The 27,852-nt window shown below is 36.0% G+C and overlaps 2 protein-coding genes and 1 pseudogene across 8 annotated transcripts; 2 read left to right on the top strand and 1 right to left on the bottom strand.

The window, feature by feature from the left end:
• Window positions 1–1,411: 1,411 nt before the first annotated feature.
• On the bottom strand, window positions 1,412–2,551 carry LOC18608573 (uncharacterized). Its single transcript, XM_007043346.3, has 2 exons — window positions 1,882–2,551; window positions 1,412–1,740 (listed from the first exon to the last, which is right to left on the bottom strand). The coding sequence occupies exons 1-2, from the start codon at window positions 2,395–2,397 to the stop codon at window positions 1,516–1,518; spliced, it is 741 nt and encodes a 246-aa protein (XP_007043408.1). The 5' UTR covers window positions 2,398–2,551; the 3' UTR covers window positions 1,412–1,515.
• Window positions 2,552–5,865: 3,314 nt separating this feature from the next.
• Window positions 5,866–14,915, top strand: LOC18608572 (G-type lectin S-receptor-like serine/threonine-protein kinase At4g03230). Of its 6 annotated transcripts, none has more exons than XR_016024504.1 (14): window positions 5,889–7,423; window positions 7,893–8,411; window positions 8,845–8,982; window positions 9,069–9,259; window positions 9,366–9,576; window positions 9,687–9,924; window positions 10,015–10,165; window positions 10,251–10,649; window positions 10,753–10,820; window positions 10,972–11,278; window positions 12,839–12,910; window positions 13,170–13,236; window positions 14,267–14,484; window positions 14,778–14,915. XR_016024504.1 is itself a non-coding variant. In XM_018114883.2 (8 exons), exons 1-8 carry the CDS (start codon window positions 5,992–5,994, stop codon window positions 10,551–10,553), a joined length of 3,183 nt encoding a protein of 1,060 aa, XP_017970372.2. In that variant the 5' UTR covers window positions 5,907–5,991; the 3' UTR covers window positions 10,554–10,902. The 6 variants fall into 6 exon arrangements, 1 of the variants encoding a protein (XP_017970372.2); XR_016024503.1 differs by having other exon boundaries at window positions 10,957–11,278; XR_016024502.1 differs by having other exon boundaries at window positions 5,907–7,423; window positions 10,750–10,820.
• Window positions 14,465–27,618, top strand: LOC148764002 (G-type lectin S-receptor-like serine/threonine-protein kinase At4g03230; annotated as a pseudogene). Its single transcript, XR_016024506.1, has 8 exons — window positions 14,465–15,695; window positions 24,803–25,318; window positions 25,456–25,596; window positions 25,752–25,951; window positions 26,033–26,243; window positions 26,400–26,637; window positions 26,772–26,922; window positions 27,010–27,618. The product of XR_016024506.1 is annotated as a G-type lectin S-receptor-like serine/threonine-protein kinase At4g03230 (transcript).
• Window positions 27,619–27,852: the final 234 nt, after the last annotated feature.

The raw sequence follows: 27,852 nt of genomic DNA, 5'->3' as shown, positions 1-27,852 counted from the left end.
CTAATTGGTTGATTAGAGCTAAGAGGCTCCTTCTACCACAATTTCTGTTTAGGATAGCAAATTTTTGACCATATTGTACGTGGGTTGATTGTGATTAATTTTTTAATGGATATTACGGAGTCTGTTCCTAATTTAAATAAAGTTGCATTCCTACCTTATTAAAGTCGGAAAAGAGATTCTCTTTCTGTTAGAAAAAAAAAAAAATATATATATATATATATATATATTCACTGCTTACTTTATAAATTAACACATAATTTTTATTTTAATTTAAAATTATTAAAATATAAAATAATTTTAAATATATACATTAATCATTTTTAAATTGCCATCTTTACCCTTAAGAGCTTCCCCCACCTGATGTGATGGCCGGCCATACTCTATACGTGAAAGAAAGATAGAAATCCTTTGTTGAGCGCATTGGTGGTGGTGGGAGTCATAAGCTCCCAGATATTTGGCTAGAAATTATTAAAAAAAAAACCAAAATATCTTCCTAACGCGGTGTTGAATGAAGTAACTTCAACAAAAACCCCATCCCAATAAGAAAACCAAGAAATTGAAAACAGAGTACCCCAGAAACAACGCTACATCCCATAAAAAACAGCTCTCCTCTGGTTGCAACCACCATCCCCAAAGTTCTCTCATAAAATGACACACACTTGCTCATCTTGCGCAATGAGAACACTCCAACATAAAACGTGTGGGCACACGAAATGAGCATTGTAGGCAAATATACAAGTCCATGCACCACCAGGGTTACGGCTTTCTTGCTGGGTTAATCATTTTTGGGGATGTGAGGCTGGAAGTGCATCACACGTACGAGGCTAGCTAGCTAGCTAGTTAGCTATATTCAGAATTTTCCAATTTCAAGGAGCAGCCACATATAACCTTGACAGAGGGACAGGGCGCAGCGGTCCCCCCCCAAGGGGATAATATCATATATCAGATACGAAGACGGCCTTTGCTCATAGGCATACGTGCCTTGAGATTGTCCATGGCATTTCCTTGACAAACTCTGACATCCATAGGACTGATGAAAACGGTGGGCAGCGTTCTTCGAGTGGATGTCGTTCAAAGATTTAAGGGACACACTCACTTTCTCTTCACCACCACTTGCTTTTAAGATTCACACTCTGTACACATATCCTTAAGGCTGCTGCCCCGGAGGATCGCCACCAACTCTTCACATATTTACCATCCTTTTCGTTTACAACAATGAAGTGTCAAATAAGCCCTACTAAGTATAAAATGGCAACAAAGCGTAAAACGACGTCGGTCCACGATGATAATCCACAGCATAACGCTCAAAAAATTCAGAGTTATAAAATCGGACGAGCCATCAAACTAGTAGTAGTACTAGCGTACATTAACTACACGGGTCAACATTCCGTCAAAGATTAATCAAAGACTATTGTAAGAATAGGTTAAATCATCATAAATATCAGGGGAAACTAACTCAAATCGGACGGCTACACTTAGCCCAAGGGATTATAATCACAAACATACTTAGCATTTTTACTGGATTTTATCAGGCCCTAATTTTCCTAAAGACTCCGTACTCGCCGCGCCTCTCGGACTCGAATCGGCCTGAAACTGAAGTGAACCATCCGGTTGGATCGGTTGGTCTTTCAACAGCCTCACAGAGTCAACAGAAACGGCGTCGTCATCTGGTCTGCACAGAGTCCCCCAAACAGTACGATAACTGTACTTTCGTTTAGAAGGTGAAGGATCCGGATCGTCCTGCAAACATCAATGACAAACAATTTAATTTCATAAAAAAGATGATATAATCCAAACGAGAATGAAGAAATGAAAAAAGAATTTAAAGTGAAAAACAAAGAGAAAACAAGAATTGACAAGAGATCATAAGAAAAAACCAACCTGAGAGAGAAGATCTGAAGCATTTTCTCTCAATCTTTTCAACGAAAACAAATTTGTTGATTCAGAGACCTCTCTTTCACCACCAGAAGAATCATCGCTACTAGATGAACTGGAACTCGGTGGAGGCGTAATTACTACTGTGGACCACGGCACCACCTGATTATCCCCGTCCTCCTCCACATCATCATCAACTGACACGTCATCGTCAGAATCAACTTCTTCTTCTTCTTCATCATCATCGTCATCGTCGTCTTCGTCGTCATTTTCTGCTTCGCTCTCTTCTCGATCACCGCCGTTGACGCACCTCTCGCAGACGGAGACCGTGTGACCAAGCTTGGCACCAGCGGCCCTCCACGGAGTAACAGACTGGCACGTGTGACAGAGAAGACACCTCACGTGTCTCGCCACGAGGAAGTTGGCTCCGTGAACTTTAGCGTCGCAGTTCCAGCACAAGCTCGCCTGGTCCGATTCACAATACGTTCTTGCCGCCAACTTGCAGAGCTCACAGCTCTTCATTTCCTTCCTCTTTCAACCAAGAAAAAGAGAGAGAGGTGTTTTGGATTAACCTATCTGCGAGATCCTTCTTCTTTCGTTTTCTCGGAGAATTTTTTTTCTCTTTCTTATTTTATGGAGAATTTTCTCTTTCTTGTGTACGCAGAGGATGGCGATTGAGAAGGAAGAGGAGAGAAGGGAGCAACTTGCGGTGGCTTATAGGAACAGCCGTGCTTTTGCATGAAATTACGAAATTACCTCTAGAATCCTCTCATATCAGCTATTAACCAACTAAACCACCACCACTCGCATAATGATACAGTGCTTATAAAACAAAATGACTCAATTATTTCCTTAATTGATACTAGGAAGAAGATAAAAGAAATAGATTTGTTTTGAAATACCGAATAATGTTGTGAAGATGAAAATTAAAAAATGGGAAAGAAAGGGTAAACTTGTCATTTCAGAAAGTATAGTGGGAGGTCTAGGGTTTGTGTGAAGAGGACTAAAAAGACAAAGGGTGTGGCGCACCGTACTGCCAGGTGTTGGAACACAAGGGAACAAGGGCTTCTGTGGCTTATATATGGCAAATCCCAGCAGCCCCTCCAGCTTCGGGCTTTGGCTCTGTTTCCTCGGTTAGTTGAAGATATTTTTATTACTACTAGTATTTTTTTAGTCTTTTTGATCGACGGTGACGTGTTGGACACGTGGCGTCCGTTGGCCGTAGAGATTCCGATTCGCTTTCCTGTCTTAATCCGGATGGACGCCCAGACTTAACCACGTGGCTTCACTTGATCTTGGTATCCATGACGTGTAGGGTAGGGACCCGCAATTTTGGCGATTTTTTCCTTAATTACAGCTTCAGATTAATCCTCGTTGATAGAGGATAAGATTTTATTGTTTCGGTGCCCACGCGCTGATATCGCTGTTGGACTTGACACACTTTGGACGGTAACATCAATTACGTTAACCGAGCTTAATATCACCAATTAAGACAGTTGATGCGATATTTATAACATTTAATGTGATCCGAGTGTTTTTTTGTTAAATTTCATCATCACAAAAAACAGAATATAATTCCAAATCCACATGAGATTAGAACATATATGGATTAATTCATCCAAATCCATTTGTCTCATTTATCTCGTCTTTTAATTTAAGCCTAAATTATATTTCAATTTGAAATTAAAAAAAAAATCTTTAATAGCAAATCAGTTTCTTCATCTAAATATTTGGTTCAACTCCTAAATAAAAATATATTTAGTTCATTATTGAATTACATGTATAATATATCTCATTTATTTAACAATTTCTGTTTGAATTCTCTAAATTTCAATAATATATATTTGACTTTTTTTTAATGTATATAAATATTTTACTTAATGGTGGTAAGTACATGTATAATGTGTTCTCTGCTAAAAAAATGTATTTTGAATTTCTCACTTTTCAAATTTATTAATCAAAAATTGGTTTCTCATTCTCTCTTCTTTCTACCACTACAATATATATATATATATATACACACACACATGTGTGTAGAGAATAAGAAAAGTTATTAGCTTGTTATTCTTTAAAAAATTATTCTAGATCTTAAAAGAATGTAGGCATAATATTTTAAAAAAATTTTAAAAAATTTTAAAAAATTTTAAAAATTTTTTATAATTTTATTACGTTTAATAAAATTTTTATATTTTTATTTTGAATCAAATAAGTTTTTAGATTTTTATTTTGAATTAAATAAATTTTTATAACTAATTATTAACTTAATTAAATATTATTTGTCATTCTGTGCAATGTGGTACTTACGTATCATTTTAACATGTCATAATTGATGATGACGTAATATATTGATATATCATAATTAATGATGACATAATATACTAATGTGGTATGATAACATAGTCATGTGTCATTTTTTACCTTATACATTAACATTATGTCAGTATTATATGAATATAAAATAATAAATAATATTTTAATTAATGATAATTAGTCAATTATTAATTATAAAAATTATTTGACTTAAAATAAAAATATAAAAATTTGAATGAATATAATAAAAAAATAAAAATTTACTTAAAATTTTTTAACTAATTTAAAGAGCTTTTTTAGCATTTTTGTAAAAAAAAGTATTTCTCCATTTGTTTGAAAAGGTAGGAAAATGCAAGGAGTGAAGAGCAGTCCAACCATACAGTTTGCTTTAAACAAAAACTCAGATCTGAAAATGATGGCAGACTCAGCACCACCCCACATGGATCTCCTCTCTGTTTTCCATAGGCAAACCTCCTGCAGGAGCGGCTGATAAGACAAAGATTTTTAAAGCCCAATAGGCCTATACTGTCCCAACTCCCAAGTACAAGGTGGGTAACGGTATTGGGCGGGCCTGTCAGTTTGGTCTGGTCCAATCTCCAAAAGTGGTCCCATCCACATCATATGATATGCGCCCCTCAACTAAGACCACATCGGCCATGGAGAATGGGCCACCCTTTGTCAAATGTACCTTAGAATACTGTTGCTGGTGGTTGCCTGTTGCATGAATCCATATATGATAGATGAAATTTGAGCAAGTCTATTGAGGGAAGGAGGGGCAGAACCAAAGTAAATAAAAAAAATAATAAAGAAAAAATATTGGTGACCACGAATCATCTAAATAGGCCTTGATCGATGATTTTGTTTGCAAAATAAAAACAACGTCAGGGTTCGAACCTGCGGGGGCGAGTCCAACAGATTTCAAGTCTGTCTCCTTAGCCACGAATTAATTGTTCTACAAAATAAATGCTACGTTGTGACTTTTCTTGACTAACAAAAGTATGGCTGTTTATTATCAAAGAAAAATCAGAGAGAAGATAGGGGCGCATACTTTTTTAAGGCAAACAGATAGCAAAGCCGCGTGGGACATGGAAGATTCCTTGTCAGAAAGGGCTGGCGAAGAGAAAACCTGCCATGACCATAAATGAAATGTGAACTGGACTATCGTGGAAGACCTTGAACTTGCCCTTGCCCTCAATAATGCTTCAATTTAAACCAGTAAAGTACTGCCATTTGGATGGCAGTATCAATCAAAGGACCCCTGCCCTCGCGAGTCTCAAGTGACAAAGTCTCAGTTGAAGTTGAGAAATTGGGACATCAGGAGCCTGCTTCCATTGCGTGTAGCCATGCCCATGCTCCTCGCCAATTCAACCTTTAGCGATTATTCATAATAATACAATGTCTTCTTCGTCGGAAAAACTTTTGATTCACTTAAGAGTCTAATTTGTCTCTACCCAGAAATTGTTAATCACTTTATAAGTGGACTTGTTGGGACTTCTTGTGAATACGATCGAGTTTGGAGAATTGAAGTTTTATTACCTATGCAAGTAGGTGTAGGTGGTTTTATTTTTCTTTTTATAAACATTTTGAGACACCTCTAAAGTAATATAATCCTCTCAATTTTTTTTGGAGCAAAACAAACTTTCTAACTTGAATTTTGATCAGTAATTTTCTTAACGCATTTGGTATTTTACTCATTTCCAAGCTAGAGATTAATTAGTAAGAAAAGGTTTAAACATGGTAGGTGCTTGACTACAAGAGTACGTATTAGTCAACGTGCTACAATTAATTGTACGATTCTTAACTACCATGTTACTGAAGAAAGATTATTATCTGAGTATGGTTTCTTATGCAATGGCGTCTCTAAGGGGTAGGATCTTAAGCACATTCTTCATTTCAAGCTCTGCAAATCACATGTTTTTCCCTAGCTTCTCTCTGTATGCCTTGTTCTTATGCTTTGGCTTTACCTGCTGCTTTGCAAGAGACACCATAACGTTTTACAATCCCATTAATAGCTCGGGAGAGTCACTTATATCTGCCAGTGAGAAATTCGAACTTGGGTTTTTCACACCTAATGGAAGCTCCCACGGGGGACGATTCGTTGGCATCTGGTATTACCGCATGGAACCACGGACAATCGTATGGGTCGCCAACAGAGATAAATCAGTGTCTAATTCCACGGCCTGGGTTTTTGGCATTAGTAATGAAGGTAACCTCATGCTTTCTGATGGAAGTAGCCCTTCTTACACATTGACCAGTCCTGAAGGCATCTCAGCTCCTTCCAAGATGACGTTGAAGCTCATGGATTCTGGAAACCTGGTTTTAAGTGAAGGTCCAGATAATGGCTCGGCGAGAGTGGTTTGGCAAAGTTTTCTTCACCCGACTGATACATTTCTTCCTGGTATGAAGTTTACTGAAGACCTCAAGTTGACTTCATGGAAAAGTCAACATGACCCTGCCTCAGGACCCTACGTTTTCCGGCAAGATGAAACAGAACGAGGAAACGAATATATCATCACTAACAACGATTTGATGCCGTACTGGAAAAGTGGATTATCAGGAAAATTCATTACCAATGATGAAATTCCGAATTTTATTTCCCTTTTCCTACAGAATGGTACACCGCAATATTGTCCACTTCAGAAGCAAAATCCTATAAATATTTCGAGCAATTGTAGTGGTACGCTACCACAAAGCTACGACTACAACAACACCAGATTAGTCATGGATTTCGCTGGAAAGTTGCGGTTTTTTGAACGGCATAATCAGACGGATGCATGGTCGTCGAACTGGTGGGAGCCAATTAACAGATGTAGCGTGTTTGATGCTTGTGGTAATTTTGGTAGTTGCAATAAGGAGAACAAGGTGCCCTGCAAGTGTTTACCTGGGTTTCAACCACAATCACCGGATAATTGGAACAAAGGAGATTTTTCAGAAGGGTGCACAAGAAAATCTCCGGTATGCGGCCAACACAAGGTTGAGGAATTCTTGAAATTAAGCAAGATGAAAGTGCAAAAGCCAACTTCAATATTTTCAGTTAATGATAAAAATCAATGCCGGAGTAGGTGCCTTAAATACTGCGCTTGTCACGCTTATTCATATACCGAAGTTGAAACCTACCTAAGGAGTCGTGTAAGTAATTTTACTTGCGGGATATGGATAGATGATTTAAAAAACATTCAGGAGTCATATACAGATGGGGGTCTTGACCTCTATCTCCGTGTACAGCGTTCTGAAATAGGTACGCTTATTCTAGCTTTTTACTAGTGGTTTTTCGTTATTTAAGTAGTTTTGCTTTCATGCAACAAACTTAATTTGAACCAGTACTTAACTCTTTCAAATATCTATGGAAAATGAACATTTGACTGTTGCCACGATCACCTCTTCTGATGATCAATTGCTCAACTCTGGCTCTATTGCTACAGTGTTTTGTTCAGTGGTTCCGATTTAGTCTTAAAACCCATTCTGATTACTGTATCTTTAATTGTCAAAAGCCCGAGCAGTCATAACTTGTAATTGTGCAGGCAGGGGGCTAAGTGTTCTGATCAATTTAATAAAACTTTGAGAATCAATATAAAGAGAAGTGATGGTCCACAGATTCTTTTTTCACCTTATGATTATAATCAATAAGACACAGCAAAATAACTATTATCAATGTCTGTAAATCGTAACTGTATTATTTCTGACACTCACACGTTGCACCTTTACAGAATCAGGAAGCAGAACTTGTGAGACTTGTGGCACTAACATCATTCCCTACCCTCTTAGCACTGGATTGAGTTGTGGTGATCCAATGTACTTCAGTTTCAACTGCCAAACTGAAACAGACACTGGTGAGATTAGCCTCAATGCAAGTGGTCAACACTACCGAGTTACTAGCATCAATCTGAAGACACAAAGGTTTTCCATCCAAGTTCAAAATGCGGAAAATTGTAGGGGAAGAGATTCAATGGAAAAGCTTCTACAGCTTCCTGGGTCCTCTCCATTTTTTGTGAGCAGTGCGTGCAATGCTACCAGGGATAATTTTAGTACGGATTCTTTAAGTGAAGCTAAATTGTTTTATGAAGTAGAAATTGGGTGGAAGCCGCCCTTAGAGCCAATATGTGGTTCATCTGAAGACTGCGAAGATTTGCCAAATTCATCTTGCAATGTAGCAGCCGATGGGAAAAATAGGTGCTCCTGCAATGGATCCTTTCAATGGGATCCATCAAGATGGAGATGCACTCCAAGTGAGGACTGAGAAAGCTATAACTTGCTTTTAATTATATAGATTTTCTTTAATGGTGAAAATAATTAGTCAAATTCGGTAGATTACAAACTAATATATGAGATAACCAACCTTCAAAAAAAAAAAATATATGAGATAACCGTCTCATGACAGTTTGTGGGCTTATACTCCTCAGGCTTATGGAAGCCTGATTTCTGCACTTATTATGGCTTTCCAACGGAGGATAAGTTGATTGGACATTATGATCTTTGCTTGGACCTCTTCAACAATTTTACCTTGAAAGAGTAGTTTCAAATGGGAAGTAGGAAGTCCTTATGAATTGAATTAGAGAAATAGTTGATGAAATTGAGTATCGTAGTTATCCTGTTAATCGGAAGGTGCTTTTCATGTTAATACGCTCTAGTTACCTTATATAGTGTTCTCCACTTTTCTAGATTCTCACTGGAATCGACGCCGAGGACGTCCGGAGAAATATTTGATCTTCCTTGGGGTCACTGCAGCCATGCTGTTCATCCTGTGCACTGCTTTTGCTTTGTACCATAAGAGGAGAAGAAGAATGATCAGTAGACAAGGTAGTCAATGCTTATAACTCTCACAGCAGGTTTCTTTGTCAAATGTTTTATTCTAAAGGAGTTTAATTTTGGGTTTTACGATGAAGGAAATCTGGAATTCAGCTTGTACAACAGTGAGAGACGTGTCATAGATTTCATAAATTCAGGCGACTTCAGGGACGATGATAAAACAGACATAGATGTACCATATTTCGATCTGGAAAGCATATTAGTAGCTACAGATAACTTCGCCGAAGCAAACAAGCTTGGACAAGGGGGGTTTGGGCCTGTTTACAAGGTAACGGCTCTACCCTCTCCATTCATCTGTGTTCAATTTCTTTTCTCTGCCAGGTAATGTCATTTCATATTGACGATTGGTGCATTATCCGGACTTGTCTTCTCAGGGTAAGCTTCCACGAGGACAAGAAATTGCTGTAAAGAGGCTATCGAGAGGTTCAGGTCAAGGCTTAGAGGAATTCAAGAATGAGGTTGTTTTGATTGCCAAGCTTCAACATCGTAATCTTGTCAGGCTTCTGGGCTATTGTGTTAAAGGATATGAGAAAATGTTAATCTACGAATATATGCCCAACAAAAGTTTGGACTCCTTTATATTCGGTTAGCCTCTAGACCTGAATTTTAAAAATTTTGGAATCAATTAATGCATAATTTCTTAAGTTGGTCATCAAAGTAATACTTTCAAATGACAATGTCAATAATCTTGCAAGATCGAACACGAAGCGTGCTGTTGAACTGGGAGAAGCGCATTGACATTATTTTGGGGATTGCTCGAGGGATGCTTTATCTTCACCAAGATTCTAGGCTGAGGATTATTCACAGGGATTTGAAAACAAGCAATATTCTATTAGATGAGGAGATGAACCCAAAAATTTCTGACTTTGGTTTGGCAAGAATTTTTGAAGGCGAACAAACAGAGGCGAGCACAGAGAAAGTGGTTGGTACCTAGTAAGTCTTTTAAATCAAATAGTAAAACATTTCAATCTCCCAGCAGTGATCCCGAATCAACTAATTGTAAAACTAAACGTTGTTATACAGTGGTTACATGTCTCCCGAGTATGCACTTGATGGATTTTTCTCAATCAAATCAGATGTTTTCAGTTTTGGTGTGGTTCTCCTTGAGACTATCAGTGGAAAAAGGAACACTGGATTTTATCAAGCAGAACAGCCCCTAAGCCTCCTAGGTTTTGTAAGTATCTTGATTATTTATGTTTGGCGATAACTATCCCCTCCCTATTTGATTCCAATATATTTATAGTTTGAAACTATGCCAGGCATGGAGATTGTGGGAAGATGACAAGGCTCTGGATTTAGCTGAGCCGGCTTTGCGTAAAACTTGCAATGCAAATGAATTTCTTAGGTGTGTTAATGTTGGACTCTTATGTGTACAAGAAGACCCCTGTGTCCGTCCCACCATGTCAGATGTGCTTTTCATGCTTGGAAGTGAAACTGCAAGTCTTCCCATTCCCGAACAGCCAGCATATGTTGTGAGAAGGGCTCTTTGCAGCTCAGCTTCTTCTACCAATAAGCAGCAATGGAATTCAGAGCTTACGGCCAGTTTGGAAGAGGGCCGATGATTGTGAATGCTTTCTTCTCCCAGTAGTTGTTGCTATGTCTCGAGTTCATCAAAACCTGATTCTTATGTCCTATTATCAAAGTGATTCTTTTGTAGTGTAAGAATTTACTTGAAGTGCATTACTCTGTTTGACACTTTAGTATTCAGTAAATTTCTTTCTCGAATTTGAATCACTGTTTTGACTATTATTGCTGCAGAAGTGTTTTCTTTTTTCTAGCTCCCTATGAGGTTGAGGTGTCACATTTGCCGAGGAGAAAAGGGGTTGAATGTAAGAAAGTGATTCATCTCCATAAGACATATAAATGCATATATTCAATCATTCCTGACTAATGGGTTATATTAATTTTCAAGTGGTGGAGATACATAATTTTCTGTTATCATTGATTACTCTGTTTCTTGAATAGGATAACTTTATGCAGAGTTTGTCAGGGGAGTGGCAGTTTCTTTTTAATCAAGTTGAGCTATAGAACAACATGTAAAGCAGGGCCGTTTTAAGTCCTGACCGAGTTCTTTCATATATGGTTATATACACACAAAGTGAAGAAGAAAATTAAGAGCAGAGGAGACGTTAAATCAAGAGTCCTTGGTGGCCAAAGTTGTGCGCAACCCGTTTAGGCAACTGGATGTCTGAGCTATCTCGATCTTATTGTTTTCCGGAAAGAGAGCAAAGGAAATGATCAAATGTTGGGACCATTTGAACGGAACAATCTTGACCGCGTGATTTTTGTAAGTTAGCCAAAATATCAGTGCCTTTTTAACAATTTAGTTTACTCTTTAAGAAACTTCCAAGGCGTTAAATAACACATTGTTATCTTATTTCTCCTTTTTTACACAACTCTACTATTGACACAACCCAAGATTTCAAAGTTCTACACATATCTCTCTACTAAGGTGGAATCAATTTACAGATTGAAAGTAAGATTTTGTCATCAACAAAGACATGGCATATGAGATTATGACATCTACAACTTATATAATTTGAAGATTTAAAACTGACTTTATTTTTAGTCACATTTTTATTTTCATAAACTGTCATATCAAAAGTTATGATTTAATATAAAAAAAAACTCAACGTAGCTCTCACAATTTGTCACGTTGGGGTTTCAGAGGTTGACACGTTACCTATTCAATGGCCTTTCAAGAAGATTTTTAGGCTTTTGATCTTGCTTTAGGTGAAGGGTCAACTGGGGCCGGCCGCATGCCCACATCCTTTTACTCTGGCGTTCGGTTTTTTTTTTTGGCCTCAGTCCTTTCTTTCTACCTTGCTCTTCTCTCTTTTCAGACTCACGTCAAAGGTTTTGGTTTATGGGGATTTGTACTAGCCATTGTGATTTGTACGACTGGGCGATGTGGCTGGCCTGGATTTGTTTTCGTGTTTTGGTTCTTCGGGTCAATCTTTTCGATGTCCATCGTGCCTTTTCAATCATCCATGGAATACTGTACTGTTTTTTTTTCTTTTTTAATGTTTATGAAATATGGACGGAGCACAGTGAAGCAATGCTTATGAAGTTATCCCCAATCAGCTTTGCCTTTGCCTTTTGAAGTGGGCAATGACCCATGGCCGCATTATTAGACTTTTTGTCACTTGCTCGGTTAGAAATTACAATTATTTATGATTTATTTAAGGAAATGGAAAATGTAGGCAGCACACACTTTCCCACTCATCCCCTTTTTGATCTTCATCCTACAAACAAAAAAGCTTTCTCCTTTTGCCTTGAATGGAGCTTACGCTTCCCAACCAAAACTAATTTTCCCCACTTTTTCTCTCCAAATAAAAACCTTCAAACTGTCATAAAATATCATTTTTTTTGTTTTGTTGTTTTAGTTTGTTCAATTATTTTAAATTTCTTTGCCATATGAAATACAGTTGAGTAGGAGTCTACCTTGATGATGCAACTTAAAGAAAAAATTGGTGAAGGAGAATATGTTAAAAACAAAAGTATTCCTTAAATTATATAATCATCTTTTGCTTTTGCTATTTAGTAAGAATAAGATGAACTAAAAAAGTGGGAATGGATTAGGAAGTAGTTTTTCTTCGGCTTGAATTTCTATTTGATTTTACTTTTTTTTTTCAACTTATTAATCACTGGCTGACTTAACAATTTTGGAATTTAATGTGTGCATAAATTTAATATAATTTTGGAAGCTAATTTTAAAACTGATTCCCTAGAAATAAAACCTTTGAGCTGTCATATAATTTTGTTTCATTTCTTTTTTGTTTTGTTTTTTATTTTGTTGTTTTAGTATGTTCAATGAATTGAACTTTCTTTGACATATGAAATACAGTTGAGTCGGAGTCCACCTTGATGATGCAATCTGAAGAGAAAATCGATGAAGGAGAAGATGTAGAAAACAAAGGTATTCTTTAAATTATAAAATCATCTCTTCTTTTTGGCTATTTAGCAAAGCACTATTTTTTTTGTTATGATTTTATTTGATTTTTCATTTTTTTATCACCACCTATCTGTAATTATTTTGGAACTATGACCCCAAAAATAAAAACTTTTGAACTATCATATAATTTCATTTCTTTTCTTTTAGGTCTTGCTTTCTATTTTTTGTTCCCTTAGTTTGTTCAATTAATTGAAATTGCTTTGACATATGAAATGCAATTCAGCCGGAGTCCACCTTGGCGATGCAGCCTGAAGAGAAAATCGATGAAGGAGAAGATGTAGAAAACAAAGGTATTTCTGAAATTATAAAATCATCTCTTCTTTTTGGCTATTTAGCAAAGCACTACTTTTTTTGTTATGATTTTATATTTTTTTCCTTATTTATCACTGCCTGTCTTTACTATTTTGAAAATTAACAAGAGATAATATCAATCAAGACTCCAGTGGTTCCACGCACATTTATCAAGCTAATCTTTCTTTTTATAGGACTCAAAAAAGGGTATGTTTTGCATGATTATTTTTGTTGCCTTCAGTTTTTCAAGTGTAAGTAGTTTGTTCTGCTCTTTTGAAACTGGCTCTTCACACTTTTTTGCTGCACCTTCTGCCAAAAGCATTGACCAGTCAAGGAAGGGTTTTCATCATAAGCTTAAGCACCAAAGTAATAAAATCAGGAATAGCCAACTACAACATGTTTGATTGTAATGAGCTGGAAAACTAAGAATGCTACACTCCAAGTTCTGTTGCTGCTTCAAGATCAATGACACTTCCAACAATAATAGAACCAGAAGAACAAATTTTACCATCACCAGTTAGCAACCAAGTAGCTAAAAAACTATTTCTCGAGTTTACACCGTAAAACACTATAACGTTAATTTTTGTATGCACAAAAGTAACTGTAAAAACACAACATCAAAGTATAATGTAAATTTCGTTCATGGTCACACTCCTTTTGTTAAGTAGGTGCAAATAAATGTATAAATTTATAAACATTGTTTTATATTTTCTTTTAAAGCAAGCATAACAAATTGAAGAGTCAATAATGATCTTAATTTTCATTTCGACTATTCAATTTCACTTGAATAGAAGCAAATGAATGTATACTCTTTCCTTTTGTACGAAAAATTGTAAATTTTTTGTTTCATGAACATTTCTTATAATAATTTTTTTTTAATCCGAGTGCAAAGCACGGGGTAAAATCTAGTTTATGTAATTTGAAAAATAAGATAGTGGGCATGGCTTAGTAAATGTTGGTGTGAAGTGTTTGGCCATTAGAAAAAAAGTAACTAATCATGCAAACTTTATTCATCACTTGCGTTTTTAGTAGCAGCTGTGAGTGAGCACTAAAAAGCAGGGCCCGTGACCTTGCCGCAATGACTTGGATTTTAGCTGTTGACTCTCTTAACGTTTAAGTCCACGGATGATTCCCTATACTACAAGCCTCAAGTGAAAAACAGAAGAAAATTCGGTCTCTTCCTACTCTTTCGGGTGACAGTACGAAGAAAATTCATGTTCCAAGAAGATGAAAAGAACTTCTAGATGGTCAGTAGTTCACATTCTCTCTGTCATCTTATTTTGCTATACAATTTTGATATTATCTTCTCCTCATTGCTGCTCTGCTAGAGATAATATAACAATAAAAAGTAGGCTAGGTTATGCACAAACTCTTGTTTCAGCTGGAAATAGATTTGAATTGGGGTTCTTTGACCCATCCAGAAGCTCTAATGTGAAGAGGTATGTAGGCATATGGTACACCACCAATCCACAAACAGTTGTTTGGGTTGCTAATAGAGGAAAACCACTTTCAGACAATAGTGGAGTTTTATCTATTGCAGGTGGCGACCTCAAAGTATCCGATGACAAAGGGATCGTTTATTGGCATACAGATCTTGGGCTCAAACGTTTGAACCTTGTGGCAAAGCTCGAGGATACTGGTAACTTTGTTCTGCTTGAGGATCGGTCAAAGGGGAAAATTTTATGGCAAAGCTTTGACCAACCAACGGATACATTTCTTTATGGAATGAAGATGGATGAAAATTTTAAATTAACTTCATGGACCAGTAAAGAAGATCCAGCACCGGGAAACTTCACTTTCAAGAAAGATCCGGCAGAAGAGAGTCAGTTTGTTGTCATGGAAAAAATTATCACTCACTGGAGATCAATGGAGCCAGAGACAGGCAAAATCTTTGAATCGGATGTAATGCCTTCTACAATACTCAATTTTTTCGATTTAAGCAATAATAGACCAGAAGTTTACAGTGATAAAAGATTGGTGATGAGTTTTACCGGAGATTTACAGTATTGGCAGTTGGATATAGACACGAAAAACTGGTCCTTAATGTTGTGGTTTCCGAAAGATATATGCGGTGTGTTCAATTTTTGTGGGAACTTTGGCATCTGTAATAGCAAGAATAAGTTACCATGCAAATGTTTGCCAGGTTTCAAACCTAAACTCCCAGAGAAATGGAAGGCCGGAATTTTTTCAGATGGTTGCTCCAGAAAGAATACATCATGTGACAATGATTTCTTGAGCTTCAAAAGGATGAAAGTGAGAAATCCAGACTCGTTTGAGGCGAAGGATGAAAAAGAATGCAGAGAGACGTGCCTTAGTAATTGCCAGTGCCAGGCATATTCATATGTCCGCCAGAGGGACACTGTTTTATGCTTGACTTGGACAGAGGATCTCAAAGATCTTCAGGATGACCAAGATGGTGGCTATGATGTTAATGTCCGTGTGGTGCTGTCAGATATAGGTACTGTAAAGGGGGTTCTTGTGATAGGGAGAGGAAGTGTTGCAAACAAGTAAAAGGATGTGCCAGAGGAGGCAGAGAGGAAGATTGAAGCAGTTCCTGAAGTACTAAGTGCTGTGGCAGGTGGAAGACAATAAGAAAAGACTTAAAGAGACTTAGAAAGTACAAGATAATTAGAGAGAGAATTTAGAGAGAGAAGCTCTCAAGTTGAGAATGTGTTAGGAGGGGCGAGTCCTCCCAAATGAATTGTGAGGCTCTATATATAGTGCTAAAAGTGACGGTTACATAAGAATAGGCTTTAATGCGCCTAATGAATGACATTATTATGAAGAATATTAATGTAAGTAACCGTTACTGTAATTGGATGTAATAAGACTTGTTCTCAAGTAAAGGTAATAGAAAAGAGGTGTACAAGAATAGGTACAAGAGAATAAGCTGTACGAGAATAGGTATAAGAGAATAAGCTGTACATGAATAAGTATACGAGAACAAGGTAAGAGGGTGAAACACTTGTACTTCAAGAAAGGGTTAAGAGGAAAACCTCTTAACTACCTCCATATCTGAACCACCAAGCCAAACTCTCTGGAACATCCCAAGATGAAAGTAACCCATGAATCCTGCCATTTATTCCGAGTTGCTTTCACTGTCATCCAAGTGAAATGGTTATTCTATTCGAAGTAGTTGTTTTACTTGCATTAATTGTTCTATATGGAGTAGTGTTCTACTTGTTTTACTTATTTTGCGTGAAGTAGCACTTCACTTATTTTAGTTGTTCTCTATACAACATTATATTGTAACGTAATTCTTTAGAGTAACAGTATTAACCAAAATCTAGTATCTACATTTTGCCCCCTGCATAAGAATTTATTGTTAAAAATAATTCTTATGTATTAATTTAAAGTAAATTTTTTTTTTGTACTATAACGTATTATACTGTATCATTTTGAGCAGTAATGCTTTGGACAGTATTGTTTTAGACAGTAACACCTTAGCCAGTAATACTTTAGGTAGTAACATGTTACTATCTTATGTAAGGTGTAATACTATTTTTTTTTTTTGTAATGTCAATATCTTTTTGTAATATTTGAGTGATTATGTAATAATATTTAATGTCTTTCGTAATATTTGATTGCATTTTTTTTTATTTTCAATATCTTTTGTAATATTTTATTGATTATGCAATAATATTTAATATCTTTTTCATAAAAAACCTTGATTCCATTTGTAATATTTTATTGATTATGCAATAATATTTAATATCTTTTTCATAAAAATCTTGATTCTACATGGCTTATAAATATCAAGTTACTATGAACAATTTTCTTCATTCATATTCAAAGTAAAGCAAAATAAATTTTAGAGTAAAGTCGATTCTTTTGCGAATCTTTTTAAGTAAGTAAATTTTTTCTTCTTCTTGTAATTTTTTTTTAATTTTGTTTTCAATCAGTTGAATTTTTTCTAGTTGAATTTCTCTTATTTGTTGCCCCCTGCATGAAATTTTTTTTTTTATATATGAAACAAGAAATTTTTTTCATGCATGAGCTGAATTTTTTTTTTTATTGAAAGAATTATAGATATATATTCAAGTACATAAATAATTTTTTTTAAATGTCAATAATAATAGTTATTATATATATATATATATATATATATATATATATTTTTTCTATGGAGAGTAATGCATGAATTTCATTCTTCTTTGACTTTGTCTTTAGTGCCTTTGATATTTTAAGCTTATTTTATCTTTGTATTCTTCTTGAAAACTATTTTGTCTTTAGCTTTTTAATTGCTCATAACACAAGCCACGGTTTTTCTTTATATATATATTAAATTAAAGTTTGATTTGTAGCTCACAGCACAAGAAAAAATGTAAAAGAGAACTTTGAAGTTTTTTTTTTTTATTTTATTTTGATATGCAGCCTTAGAAAAGTGAATAAAAAGAGTAAATAAAGGCTAAAGTTAAAAGAATAAATAAAAATCGATTAACTTGTCAAAACTTTTTGTTTTTTTTTTTTTTTTGTCTTTGATTTGTTGGCAGCAAAAAACTACAAGTTGTAGTTTTTTTTTTTTTTTTATATGTAGAGAAGAGGGCTTTGTACCTTGGAGTAATTTATCGACACCAAAGGCTGAAAGTTGCAGGTTTTATATATATATATATATATATATATATGTAGAGAAAGGCTTTTCTAACATTGAAAGGCGCAAAGCTGCAGTATCCTTTTTTTTTTTTATAATATTGTTTTTGAAACATGCTACACTTCACCTTTTTATTTTAGAAAGTTTTTGCTTTGTAGCTCGCAGTATGTGCCGCGAGCTTTTTCAATTGGAGCTCGCGGTTCATGCCGCGAGCTTTTTTAAGTAGAGCTCGCGGTATGTGCCGCGAACTCTTTTAAGTAGAGCTCGCGGCATAAACCGCGAGCTCTTTTAAGTGGAGCTCGCGGCATAAACCGCGAGCCCTTTTAAGTGAGGTTTTTTTTTTTTTTTAATTTAATATTATTTTTATATTTTATCTTGAATGTTTTTGTTTGTTTTTGGATCGTACAGCTTTTAATCATAAGCTTCTTGATTTAATATTTTTTAAGTATAATTTATTATTTTATTTTTTATGAATAATGTTTAATAAAAATATTACAATAAAGAAAACAAGAACAAGCTAGAGTGAAGGAAGCCTCATGTCAGCTTTTGATAGAGAAAAACACTAGAATAATGAAACAACTAATAAATAAACACATAAAAGCTAGTTTGTCTTAAAGCTGCATGCTCTTTCTTGTTTTTTTTTTTTTTTTTTTTTTTAATATAATTTGACTTTAACTTTGACATTTGTAGTGTCTTTTATTTTAGTGTTTTGTAGTGTTTGAGAGCTCCTTTGTACTTGAGAGCTAGCGCAAGTCGTGAGCTCTTTTAAGGCCGCGAGCTTTTTTAAGTGAAGCTCGCGGCATGTGCTGCGAGCTTTCAAGTTTGTAATTATTATATATATTTTAAATATTATCTATATATATATATATTGAGTTTTATTTATTCGTTATTATTATTATTATTTAAAGCTGTAAAAAAATTTTTTAAGTTTTACTTATTTATTACATATATTTATTTATATTGCATATAAAAATAATAATAATATCAAAATCTATAATTTTGATAAGTTTTATTGTTTTACTTTATGGTTGTGATTTTTTTTATGCATAATAAATAAGTAAAAATAAAAAATTATTACGTATGTATACTTATCTCTTTTTTTCATGATCATGTTTGTAGGCAGCTTTTTCATCATCCTCTATGCCTAGGACGCGTGTCCCTCCGAAGATCAATTATGGTGAGCCTGGAAGAGTTGCAACAAGGGAGAAAACCACTGCACATAAAAGGAAGAATAGTGATTCCAAATTAGTTGCTCCCAAGAAAATTAGAGTAGGAAAGAGTGGTGAAGTTCCTCCTGTTCCTGAAAATTGGGAAGATGAAATTATTAGAGAAAAAGGAGAAGATCGTTTTTGGGAAGAAGTTCGTGCCAGACAGGTTGACGAACATCCCTCTGAGTCTGTTGGATATGATTGGAATCGTTTATGCTCAGAAGCACCGCCTCATAGAAGAAGTGGTATTCCAGGACCATCTATTCTGAAATTCAGGTTTGAACGTGGTGAGTTTCCCCTTTCTGCTACTAAGTTAGGCTCCAATTCTCAATTTGTTCATGGTTGGGATGAATGGGTAACTAAGGTGTTGAAGAATCCTTCTTATGTTAAACTTCTCTCTTCTGCTGGGATACTTGATGCTATACGTATCACTTCCAAGCTCAATATTCATAGAGAAAAAAGGATAGATGTGTGGCGTGCTATTCTTGCGAGGTGGAGCACGTTTTCTCATACTATGATTACTGCATGGGGGGAATTTACCTTCACTCTAGAAAATGTACTTGTTCTCTTGGAACTTCCTTGTATAGGAAAGGATGATTTTCACTCTATTAAACTTTCTGAAGAAGAGGTATGTACTCGAGACTTTTTCTTTGATCTACTTAAGAGTTTGAGTAAAACTTCGAAGGTTGCACGATTTTCCAATTGGATAGGGGTTTTTTATAAAAAGTTTAATGCTAAAGGAATTGAGATTGATTCTCCTGAGTACCCAGACCATAAGTATGAGCTAGTAGCTTTAATAATTTTTTGGTTGGCACGACACGTACTCCCAGGGTGTCCAGATGATGGTATCTCCTCAGCAGTTGTTCCTTTAGCAATAAAAATTGTTAAGGGAATATGCTTTCCTCTTGCTCCACTGTATTTAGGATCCCTATATAAGAGATTAGACTTATACCAACTTAAAACTATCGAGTTAGCTGGGCGTTACAAGGTTTTGACTTATGTGGATGTTTCCTTCATTCAGATGTGCTTATGGGAAAGGTTTGGTACTTGTGCTCCCATGCCTAATGCATATCCTTTTGCATCTTTTTCTATGAATAACCCTTTATCCAGAAACAACTATAGAGCTTAGGCATGGCATGATCGACTACAAAGGGGTAATGTTCTTGAAGTGATGGATGTTACAAAAGAATTCAATCCCAGACCTTATGTGCAGCCTATAAATGGATTTGGTGATCTTGCAATTTATTATGACCTTCATCCTCTACAGTCTGGAAGAATGAGCTCACGAGGTATTAACTTTTGTATATGGGTTCATAGTTCCCATTTGCCTTCTATGATTGAGAGTTTTAGTTCTGGTGGAGATAGAAACTTTCGTTCTGTTGAAGTGTATTCTCCTTATAGAGTGGCACGTCAATTTGGATTTGACCAACCAGCTCCACCTGACTCCTCTTCGCCTATCAGCTTTTCTTCTTGCGTTTCTTCATTTCTCATGACAGGACTTTCACTCCGTTCAGATAAACTGAAAAGTTGTACTGTCCCAGCTTTTGATAGAGTTGGTATCCACACTTCTGGATGGTTTGCTTATTGGATGGAGTGTGTTGAAGAATGGAGATATTTTATTGTTCCTTTGACTAATCCCAGAGCTTGTCTTTACACTCATTTTATAAGTAACTCCGATGTATCCTTACGCTTGATTTTTCTTAAAAAGAAAAGAAATGTAAATGAAGAAGAAGATGATGCTCCTCGCGCTCTTACTCATCAAACAGAACATGTGCATCGAAAAGTAAGTTCATCTTTTACTTCTTCTTTTACTTTTTTTTTTTTAAATTCATTCCCTCATCATACTTTTTTTTTTTTGTAGAGAGAAACAACTGTGAGAGTAGAACTTAACTCAATTGAACAGGAAGAAACTTTTGAAGCTGAGACTGAGGAAGAATCATGTGACTCTGAACGTAGTGATGAATTTGATGATAAGTCTGTTGATGTTGATGAAGTTGAAAGTGAAGGTGAGCTAGCCCCTTTTGATGATGTCCTTGATTTGGATGTTCTATTTCCAAATCATGTTCAGAGCTTTATTCCCCAGGTTATTCAAGATGAGGCTATTCTTAATACCGAGGTTGTTCCTAACACTGAGGTTATTTCTGCTGTTAAGATTGTACCTGATGTTAGAGTTGATGCTGGAGCTATTCTTGATGTTGCCATCAATAATGTCGAAGCAACTTCCAATATTGAGGTTGTTCATGATGTTGGAGTTGTTACTAATGATGCTAGAGCTACTTCGATTTATTCTCGTGCTTCTTCCTCCCTAGTGCTAGAACGCAGAGATGCAAGTAGTGCTTCTGGCACTCAAGTAGCACATACTAAACAAAGTGGTAAGAAAGTTGACTTCCATGGCTTTCAAGTTTCATTGGAGTATGTGTCATACTTGGCGCATGTTTTCAATATAGAGAGAGAGTTTTGGAGTACCTCCTTTGTAAAGAACGTAGACGTCATTTGCTTAATGATGGAAGTGTTGGGTAGAGCTTTAGCCATTTCCCATGCTCCACTAATGAGTACTTCACCAGAGGAATTGCAACAGATGTTACAGGATTTTGATGATGCTTGTAACTTTGGATTCAAGCTTGAGTGCCTTAGTGATTGTAGATCTAAAGCCAAGATTTTTCTCAACAAGTCTTCCTTGGAGAATGAGTTAGAAGACATTGCAGCGAAGATAGCTTCACTGAAAAAACGTGAAGCTGAAGTACAAGAACAATTAGCTGTATTTATCAATAATAACTCTTCTCTATGGAGTATGTAATTGACTAGTCTTTTGCTTTTCCTTTACTCTTTTTGAAAGCTCATTTGAGTTAGTACTTCGCTATTGATATATCATACTTTTTTTTTTCTTTTGCAATAATAATAATGCTATATGCTTGTTGTGTTTGTGTTGACATTTCATATTATTGTACGTGGCCAAAAGGGAACTCTCAACTTTACATCAAGGAGATTAACTCTAACTTGATATGAAGGAGATTAATTCAACCCTTAAAATAAGTAAGCGTAAGAGCTGCGGTCAATTTGTGAGTAATAAGCTAAGGCCAAGAAATGAGCGATAAAGCTAGCGGCCAATAGCATAACATCATTACAGCCAAATTATGAGCGATAAAGCTAGCGGCTGGAATGTGAATAATAAATTATGGTCAAAGAATAAGTGATAAAGCTTGCGACCAAAAGAAGAATATCATTGCAGCCAAAATATGAGCGGTAAAGCTTGCGGCTGAAGTAAGAATGATGAACTATGGTCAAAGAATAAGCGATAAAGCTTACGACCAATAGTATAATATAATTACAGCCAAAATATAAGCGATAAAGCTAGCGGCTGAATATGAATTTTTTTTTTTAATGTCAAATTGCAATTCATAAAGCGATGAAGAGTTAAAGTCATAGAAATATCATACATGAGTAGGGAGCGGGTTGTTCTGGACCCTGTTGTTCTCAATCAACAACTCTTCTGCATGCATTTTCTTATGGAATATTTCGTTCTGAAAAGGATCTTTTCTTTCTCTACCTCTTCCTGAAATTGCATTCATTGTTGGAGTATTCTTTCTATTGAAGTGAGTAGCTCCCTTTTGTTTGAGAACCGTATTATTGGTTTTTCATGCCATTTCCATTAAGGTAGCAAAAGTTAGAAGAGGTAAATTCTGCTGATGTAGCCTATACTCATCAAACATTTTTTTTTTGAATGCAAATCGTCACTAACTCCTTCTCATCATAAGACTCTTGTATATCCAACACACTTTCTCTAAAGTGTTAGATGTATTCCATGAAGTCTTCTCTGGACTTTTGATATTTTGTTCCCAAATCAAGGAGATTAACCTTCTCTTGAGTAGAGAAGAAGAACTATTCTTTGAACATCCACATCAATTGCAGTTTCTCCATTTCCTTCATTCCCCTTAGTGTTTGTAACTAGAGGAATTACTTCGTCAGGGGCACTCTCATTAAAGTGTACATATTGAGCTTGAAAAATGGTGGAAGTGAAGGATGCAAGTTGAGATATGGTCTCCAACATCCGCTTATTGTTGTCTTCCAACATTTGCATTCTCTCTTAAGAAGCCTCAATCATTTTCATCAGCTTTTGGATGTAGGTTTGGAATAGATGTATCTTGGTTACTAAAGGAACTGTCTATTACTTCCAATAACGTAAAGTTTTTTTTCTAGTAAGCTTTTACTTAATGCAATCACTCCTCCCCAGTGGAGTCGCCAAAATGTAAAGGGGGTTCTTGTGATAGGGAGAGGAAGTGTTGCAAACAAGTAAAAGGATGTGCCAGAGGAGGCAGAGAGGAAGATTGAAGCAGTTCCTGAAGTACTAAGTGCTGTGGCAGGTGGAAGACAATAAGAAAAGACTTAAAGAGACTTAGAAAGTACAAGATAATTAGAGAGAGAATTTAGAGAGAGAAGCTCTCAAGTTGAGAATGTGTTAGGAGGGGCCAAGAAGAGTCCTCCCAAATGAATTGTGAGGCTCTATATATAGTGCTAAAAGTGACGGTTACATAAGAATAGGCTTTAATGCGCCTAATGAATGACATTATTATGAAGAATATTAATGTAAGTAACCGTTACTGTAATTGGATGTAATAAGACTTGTTCTCAAGTAAAGGTAATAGAAAAGAGGTGTACAAGAATAGGTACAAGAGAATAAGCTGTACGAGAATAGGTATAAGAGAATAAGCTGTACATGAATAAGTATACGAGAACAAGGTAAGAGGGTGAAACACTTGTACTTCAAGAAAGGGTTAAGAGGAAAACCTCTTAACTACCTCCATATCTGAACCACCAAGCCAAACTCTCTGGAACATCCCAAGATGAAAGTAACCCATGAATCCTGCCATTTATTCCGAGTTGCTTTCACTGTCATCCAAGTGAAATGGTTATTCTATTCGAAGTAGTTGTTTTACTTGCATTAATTGTTCCATATGGAGTAGTGTTCTACTTGTTTTACTTATTTTGCGTGAAGTAGCACTTCACTTATTTTGGTTGTTCTCTATACAACATTATATTGTAACGTAATTCTTTAGAGTAACAGTATTAACCAAAATCTAGTATCTACAGGTACTTTACTCTTCACATAGCACAGACCAATAGTTATGTTTGGCCAATTTAGTAAGGATATTCTAGAAAATTAATAAGAATGTTATAGCAATGTTCCTCTGAGGTTGAAATCAGCCTAAAAAATGCTCACATAAAACTAACTTTGGAATGCATACTGTACTCTTTTTTTGAAACAGCATAGTGCTGCTCTTAACTTCTTTGAATGATTAAGCAACTTATTATTCAATAAACAAATTACCAAGGCTGCAACTGCACCCAGCTAGTAAAACAGAAAAAATAAGCATAAAAACTACTCAAGATACTACCTTGATGTATGACACCCCAACCAGAACAAATCTGCCTGTTAACACTATGGCTAGCAACATTTTATCAAAATGTCAGTCTAATTCCAACAGGAAAAAGACAAAAAAGAATCACTTCAATAATTTTTCTGTTCTAGCAAATGCAGCGAAATGGCCTTTTGCTCTTTGTCTTCAACCTTGTGCTGCAAATAGAAGCATTTGAAGAGTACCCTAAGGTGTACATAGCAAAAAAAGGAAAAAGAAAAAAGGCACACGAGAGAGAGTGTATCGTACAGCAAGTCTTCAGAATTTTTTAGTTTTTACCTCTTTCAAGAACAATTAGCAAAGCAACTCTCAAGTAAAAGCTTGATTTAACTATATCTATACTACTTTACAGGAGCAACAGGTAGAAATTGTGAGACGTGTGGCACGAACTTGGTCCCTTATCCCCTAAGCACTGGACCAAAATGCGGTGATCCCATGTACGCCAGATTCTACTGCAATAACGATACAGACCATCTAAGCTTCAATGCACCTAGTGGCAGCTATAATGTCATCAGTGTCGATCCAGAGGCACGTATATTTGTTATTCAAATGCAATCCGAAAAACCAGATAATTGTTTTTTTATGAAATCATCAGGAAGCAGAATTCTGCAGCTCAATGAATCATCGCAGTTCAATGTGACCAGCTGGTGCAGCGGTGATCTAGGGAACTTTACTACTGATTCTTCACTAAATGATACAGTTGCAGTAGGAATTAGTTGGAAGCCGCCGCTAGAGCCAACCTGTACATCATCTGCTGAATGCAAGGATTGGCCTCATTCAACTTGCAATAAAACAGGAAATGGACCAAAACGGTGCCTTTGCAATGCTAACTTCCGTTGGGATGGCTTAGCTTTAAACTGTACTCCAGGTTAGGATTAAATTTGATGCATAAAATTAAGGGATAGCACTTGCCTCTCGCAAATGGCAAGTCAGTTTTGGGGTGTTGCGCCAGAAGCACCATTGACATGATATTCTCTGATCTATTTTATGCATCTTTTGTTGCAGAAGGTGGACAATCAGCAGAGTCTTTTCATAGCAACAAGCTACTCCTTCTGATCCTTGGACTTTCTCTGGCAACTGCAATGGCCCTTTTCTGCGCCGTTGTTTCTATTTGCGTATGGAGAAGAAAGGTGGTAAAAAGGCGAGGTAAGTATGGTGCATCTTTTACTCTGTCTATATTGAGTTTCTTCCTCCAACGACTGCATTAATGTTAAAATATTACTTATCAGATTTATATACAGTTAGTTTTAACAAAGGACAGTTGTTGTATCCACAAAATTTTTTGTTTCTTTTAAATTCAGCAAAACAAAGAAAAGCAGCTCTTCATCGGTATGACACTGAGAGAGGTGTTAAAGAGCTAATAGACTCGAACAAATTCAAAGAACAAGATGAGACGGGGATAGACGTACCCTTCTTTGATTTTGAAAGCATAATAGCTGCAACAGACAATTTCTCAGAAGAAAACAAACTTGGAAAAGGAGGGTTTGGACCGGTTTACAAGGTATTCTTTTCGGGACTTTCAGAACTTTTAAGTCATTTATTCTTAATGGTGCCATTATCCTTACACAGGCTATGACCCCAGGGTAAGTTTCCAGGAGGTCAAGAAATTGCTGTAAAGAGGCTCTCAAGTGTTTCAGGACAGGGCTTGGAGGAATTTAAAAATGAGGTTGTGTTGATTGCTAAACTTCAACATCGGAATCTTGTGAGACTATTGGGCTACTGCATAAGAAGAGAGGAGAAGATTCTACTCTATGAATATATGCCCAACAAAAGCTTGGACAGCTGGATATTTGGTTAGCCGTTTGAAACCTTAGCTGTTATCTTTTGTGATCCTGATTGACTTTCTTTTATTTTACTACTATAGAGAAACCGAAAAGAAAAAAGAAACATAGGAAGGCTTGTTATAGGGTCACTGATATTTGTTATGGTTTTGATGACGAATTTTAAAGATGAATCATTTAGCCAGCAATTGGATTGGGAGACACGCTTCAATATCATTTTGGGAATTGCTAGAGGATTGCTTTATCTTCACCAAGATTCTAGACTGAGAATCATTCACAGAGATCTGAAAACTAGCAACATACTACTAGATGCAGAGATGAATCCGAAAATATCAGACTTTGGCCTTGCAAGGATGATCCAAGGCAAACAAGCTGAAGCAAACACACTTAGAGTAGTTGGAACATAGTGAGCTGCTAATATTCTTTTTTAGAGCAACCCAAAATTAGTTTCTATTTTCCAGCTGCTTTCAACGAAGAAATTTATGAAAGGAAAAATGAAAGTAATGCACTTCTAATCATAGAGATTGTTGTAAAATGCAGTGGATATATGGCACCAGAATATGCGTTAGATGGACTTTTCTCAGTAAAATCCGATGTTTTCAGCTTTGGGGTAGTCATGCTTGAAATTGTTAGCGGAAAAAAAAACATGAGATTTTACCAAGTGGAACATGCCCCAAGCCTAATCGGTTATGTAAGTAGAGATAAAATTTTCTGCTCTTTAGTCCATTTCAACTTTCCGTTTTCCATGCCAACTGCAATTTTTTTAATTTTGTTCCAGGCATGGAGATTGTGGGAAGAAGGCAAGGCATTGGATTTAATGGACGAGACAATGCGGGCAAGTTGCAATGCAAGTGAGTTTTTGAGGTGGGTACATGTTGGGCTGTTATGCGTGCAAGAAGATCCCAGTGATCGCCCCACCATGTCGAATGTTGTCGTCTTGCTTGGTAGCGAAACTGTGAGTCTTCCAATTCCTAAGCAGCCAGCGTTTGTGACAAGGAGAACCCTTCCTACCACAGCTTCTACCTCTAGTAAAGCTGAATCCGGTTTTGAAATCACTTCTACTGTCGAAGAAGGTCCATAATTGTGAAGTATCATATGAGTTTTGTATATTATCTGTGTTTTTAGAGATTTTTGAATTGAGACTTGCATTGAAGACCCTGGCAAGTTTCAATCACATGGTTAAGTGGTTATGTTTTTGTTGCTTAGTATTTTGACAGTTTTTTTGCTGTTTTTGTTAATGTCATACATACTACAATGCATGTTTAGAGTTGATATTTACCTCTTGCATTGGGTCGGTTTAATGCAGCAACAAAAGCGACGTTGTAAGATGGTTTTAAGCTTTTCTATTCATGCAAATATCAATCAATGAAGTTATGCCCTTTTCTCAGTTCTTCTTGTTTTTTCAGCTTTGATATTCAATGTTTTACTGTAATTTTTTTTTTGAGCTCATTGATTAAACATTAAGCTTAGCTTGAATGCTGTTATTCTCATTGCGTTTCTTCGTGGTATCTGAGCCTTTTTAGTTTTAAGGGTCTAGAAGTAAGATATACATCCCGAACTTGAGATATGATATGGTTATATTACTTCGAGACTAAGCTCTAAAGTAATATGAAACCTTTAT

This window comes from Theobroma cacao, chromosome 2 (assembly GCF_053813885.1).
Source record: "Theobroma cacao isolate CCN51 chromosome 2, ASM5381388v1, whole genome shotgun sequence".
NCBI classification, from domain to species: Eukaryota; Viridiplantae; Streptophyta; class Magnoliopsida; order Malvales; family Malvaceae; genus Theobroma; species Theobroma cacao.
The sequence above is the reverse complement of the archived record's forward strand: the minus strand, read 5'-3'. Positions and strand labels throughout refer to the sequence as shown.

What these genes read in the sequence shown, in the direction of transcription:
- LOC18608572 (XM_018114883.2), top strand. Translation starts at nt 5,992, where the DNA reads ATGTTACTGAAGAAAGATTATTATCTGAGTATGGTTTCTTATGCAATG. An exon ending in TGTACAGCGTTCTGAAATAG is followed by an intron (nt 7,424 to 7,892) that starts GTACGCTTATTC and finishes GCACCTTTACAG; the next exon opens with AATCAGGAAGCAGAACTTGT. An exon ending in GAGAAAGTGGTTGGTACCTA is followed by an intron (nt 9,925 to 10,014) that starts GTAAGTCTTTTA and finishes GTTGTTATACAG; the next exon opens with TGGTTACATGTCTCCCGAGT.
- LOC18608573 (XM_007043346.3), bottom strand. Translation starts at nt 2,397, where the DNA reads ATGAAGAGCTGTGAGCTCTGCAAGTTGGCGGCAAGAACGTATTGTGAA. An exon ending in CTTCAGATCTTCTCTCTCAG is followed by an intron (nt 1,741 to 1,881) that starts GTTGGTTTTTTC and finishes TGATGTTTGCAG; the next exon opens with GACGATCCGGATCCTTCACC.